The 3,452-nt window shown below is 33.5% G+C and overlaps 1 protein-coding gene across 1 annotated transcript in view; it reads right to left on the bottom strand.

The window, feature by feature from the left end:
• Positions 1-579, bottom strand: part of LOC106879866 (cartilage matrix protein) — a 110,466-nt gene extending 109,887 nt beyond the window's left edge. Inside the window, exon 1 of the mRNA XM_014929584.2 lies at positions 100-579. Coding sequence (XP_014785070.1) covers positions 100-156 — 57 coding nt within the window. The 5' untranslated portion in view covers positions 157-579. The remainder of the gene's footprint in view (positions 1-99) is intronic.
• Between the last annotated feature and the right edge of the window lie 2,873 nt (positions 580-3,452).

Below are 3,452 nucleotides of genomic sequence, written 5' to 3'. Positions count from 1 at the left end.
TCTCTCTCTCTCTCTCTCTCTCTCTCTCTCTCTCTCTCTCTCTCTCTCTCTCTCTTTCTCTCTCACTCACTAATTAAAACTAATACAACAGATACTTACCACCAGTGACACAAATGTTAATATCCAACAATAGATTAGTGTTCTTTTCTGTGCCATATTTTCCGACTTCGAATATGGTGGAGGAAAAGGAAAAAAGAGCAACTATCAGAGCTTGGGAGTTTTTCAGTTATATGTAAAAAAGAAAAACTACTAAAACTAGAATCTGTTTCTGCTGTTCTTGCTACTATGTTTAAGATGTTGAATTTAATACTTAGTATGTGTAAAACAACTTTTGTATCACTGATGTTTATTGTCAGGTTAACTCATACAAATAGTAAACTACGTCACCTTGCTTTGTATTACTTATTAAAACGTGGGAAAGGTTTAGCTGTTGTTGTTGTTGTTGTGTTTATTGTGAATTTTTAGTGAGCAACAATAATTTCAACAATCAGTCAGTCTGTCGGTGAATGTTTAGTGATAAGAGCCGTTTTGCCACCCACCCCTTCTCTTTGCCAACTACTTTGTCGGTCTATCCACCCACTGTTGACTTTTTATGAGCTGAATGGGTGTCAGTCAAGAAGCTATTGATAGGAGGAATTCATTCTTATCCTGATCTTTCTTTTCTTCCTTATACTTTCCACCTACACGAGCGGAAAACACGTTTCTCTAATAGCATGTACTTGTTTTCAATTTCTAGCCGCTGCAGGTAGATATTTGTATTAAAGAATGAATAAGAATAAAGTTTCAGAAAACATTGATAGGTTGCTGGACTTTACAACCACAATTTTTTTAATGCAATATAAATACATAAATACATAATGTAATAAATACATAATGTAATAAATACATAATGTAATAAATACATAATGTAATTCTATTTCCCAAAGAAAAAGAGGAAAAGAAAAGTAAGGAAAAAATGTTGGTATTTGCACAGAGTTTGATTTCTGCGCATTCCTGAGAGTAGTCAAATGTATTAAATGTCATTTGGAAAGTTCAATTTTCTCCAAAGAAAGTTATATGATTCTCTTGCAGACTTCTAATTCTATCTAGCTTAATATGAGTCTTTCATTCTGTTGATGTATATAAGTGAAATTGTCATTTTCAAGACAGGTTACTTCTCTTTGATATGTTAGAAAGGCTGCCTCTTTTTCTCACCTCCTCTTACCATTTTGAACAACTGTAAAATTCTGTTGTTAATTTAAACCAAGTCAGCCTTATGATCAAAGGCGTTAAAGCCTTGGTCATTTCATTTTTTTTTTTTTTAAGCGGTGTCCATCCAGGACCAGATTATATGTGCATCAATGTTTAAGACTGAAGGATGTAATTTCGCTGCTATTTCTAGTAGTTTGGTCAATCCTGTAAAGATTAGCTCAAAGTTGCTTTCTGCCGAATTAAGCAGTCGAAAGTCTCCTATGGAAGACTTTAGACCATATTCAACAGACGAGTCAATGAGGTCGATGGATCAGCATATATCCGTAAAATCTTTGAAGTTCCAACCCTACAGTCTTCCTAGGTACATTTTAAACGATTGGTTGATCACGGTACGAATGTTTTCTTCAGTCATAGCTAAACAAAAACAACAATAACACCGGCAGCATCATTAAACAGCCATTAACAATTTGATACATCGCTATGTCATATGAATGGTATAAGATTTAGTGTTTAGAAAAATTTTCGTAATATGATGCCTCATCTGTGGCAAATAGGGGACTCCACTTTTTTTCATTTCTATTAAGTTTTCTCCTTTTCTGTACAATTGCTAATGTTGTCATCATTGCTGTTACTGCTAGCATACCGTGAACTCACAGAGACTATTGCTAATATTGTTACTATTTGGGAGAAGTGCTCCTAAATGGAGAACATTTCAGCCTTTGGTTCTTTACTAATAGCGTGAAGTCTTATTTCATAGATAATTATTAGTACTATATCTGCTGTTACCAGTTAATTTTCTCCTTTTTCATAGCTGATTGCCCTAATTTTCTTAAAACATTGTATGAGGATCATTAATTTCCAGTAATCAAAACCTAATCCGTTTCGGCAAGATGATATCTATTTTATAATTGTAATTGTCTGTGTGGGTGTGTACAACTTAGGATTGCTGAATTAATGCTGATGTCACAGTGAGAAGAGGGAGAGACAGACAATTCTAGAGAGATAAAGCAAAGGAGAAGACAAAAAGTGACACAGGAGAGACAGTATAACAGTGAGATAGAAAAAATGCAGAAACAGAAAAGCTGCAGAAAGAATAAAATAAGCAATTGCTGCATCCCTCCACACACACACACACAGGTCAAACTATATGTTATTATAGAACAGGTACATTAAAATAATGTATTCATTTTAAAAAATAGACGTTGATATACAGTCTAAGCCGATAACAAGATAATGGGTATTGTAACGTATACACACATATACGTATATACACGTATTCATGTATACATGCACACACATACACATGAACATACACATGCATATACACACATGCTCACATACACATACATAAATTCTTTGGTACTTCTAATACTGTATACATTCAACAGCGGCAATAGATATTGGAAATAGAATATATTTGAAGTAATTTACAAATTTCTATTGATTTCTTTTTATGTTATGTATTTGTTTCTAGAGCATATGTATTTATTATATTCGTGAAAGGTGTGAGCACAACGTAAGGTCTTTTGCTTTAGTAATTATATTTACTCCTTTATTCATTTACACATTTTTTAAAAAGTTAACTTGAACAATCTTATGAAGATTTATGCAACATTCTCGGACAACATTCTCGGACAACATTCTCGGACAAACAATAAATCTTTTTTACAAAGAATTTCTCAGAAACTTAAAGGAATTCAAACGTATGTATATACGTGATTATCAATGTTCCATGTTGTCGTCCACTGTTTTGCACCTAGGTAGCTTAAGCTTTTCGAAGGGATAATGTCACTTGACTTTTTCTGATTGCATGAACCCGGGTAATGTCAGGTGCTGCTAACGGCTTTAAATACCGCCCCACTTCTGTCACACGTACACACACATACGCACACATTCATATATACATGTATGTATGTATGTATGTATGTATGTATGTATGTATGCCCCAAAACTTGTAAGACAATATCTGCACTTAAAAGACATATGGTAGTTCACAAAAACATTCCTTCAGAATCAGATTCCAAAGGGCAAAGATATAGAAGAAACTTGAATATCTCTCACTTGTGTTTTAAACCCTGTCAGTCAGCAGCTGGTCTTAAAAGTCATCTGAGGGCTCTTCTATGGAGTTATTGTGCTGTGTGATGGGGTGTGGTGTGTGTTGATGGGACGGCTATCATCTGTCAAAATGATGCAATCATATATATATATAAATATATATATATATATATATATATATATATATATATATATATATATATATA

This window comes from Octopus bimaculoides, chromosome 4 (genome assembly GCF_001194135.2).
Source record: "Octopus bimaculoides isolate UCB-OBI-ISO-001 chromosome 4, ASM119413v2, whole genome shotgun sequence".
In the NCBI taxonomy this organism is placed as follows: Eukaryota; Metazoa; Mollusca; class Cephalopoda; order Octopoda; family Octopodidae; genus Octopus; species Octopus bimaculoides.
Note: the sequence above shows the minus strand (reverse complement) of the source record. Positions and strands in the feature narration are given on the sequence as shown.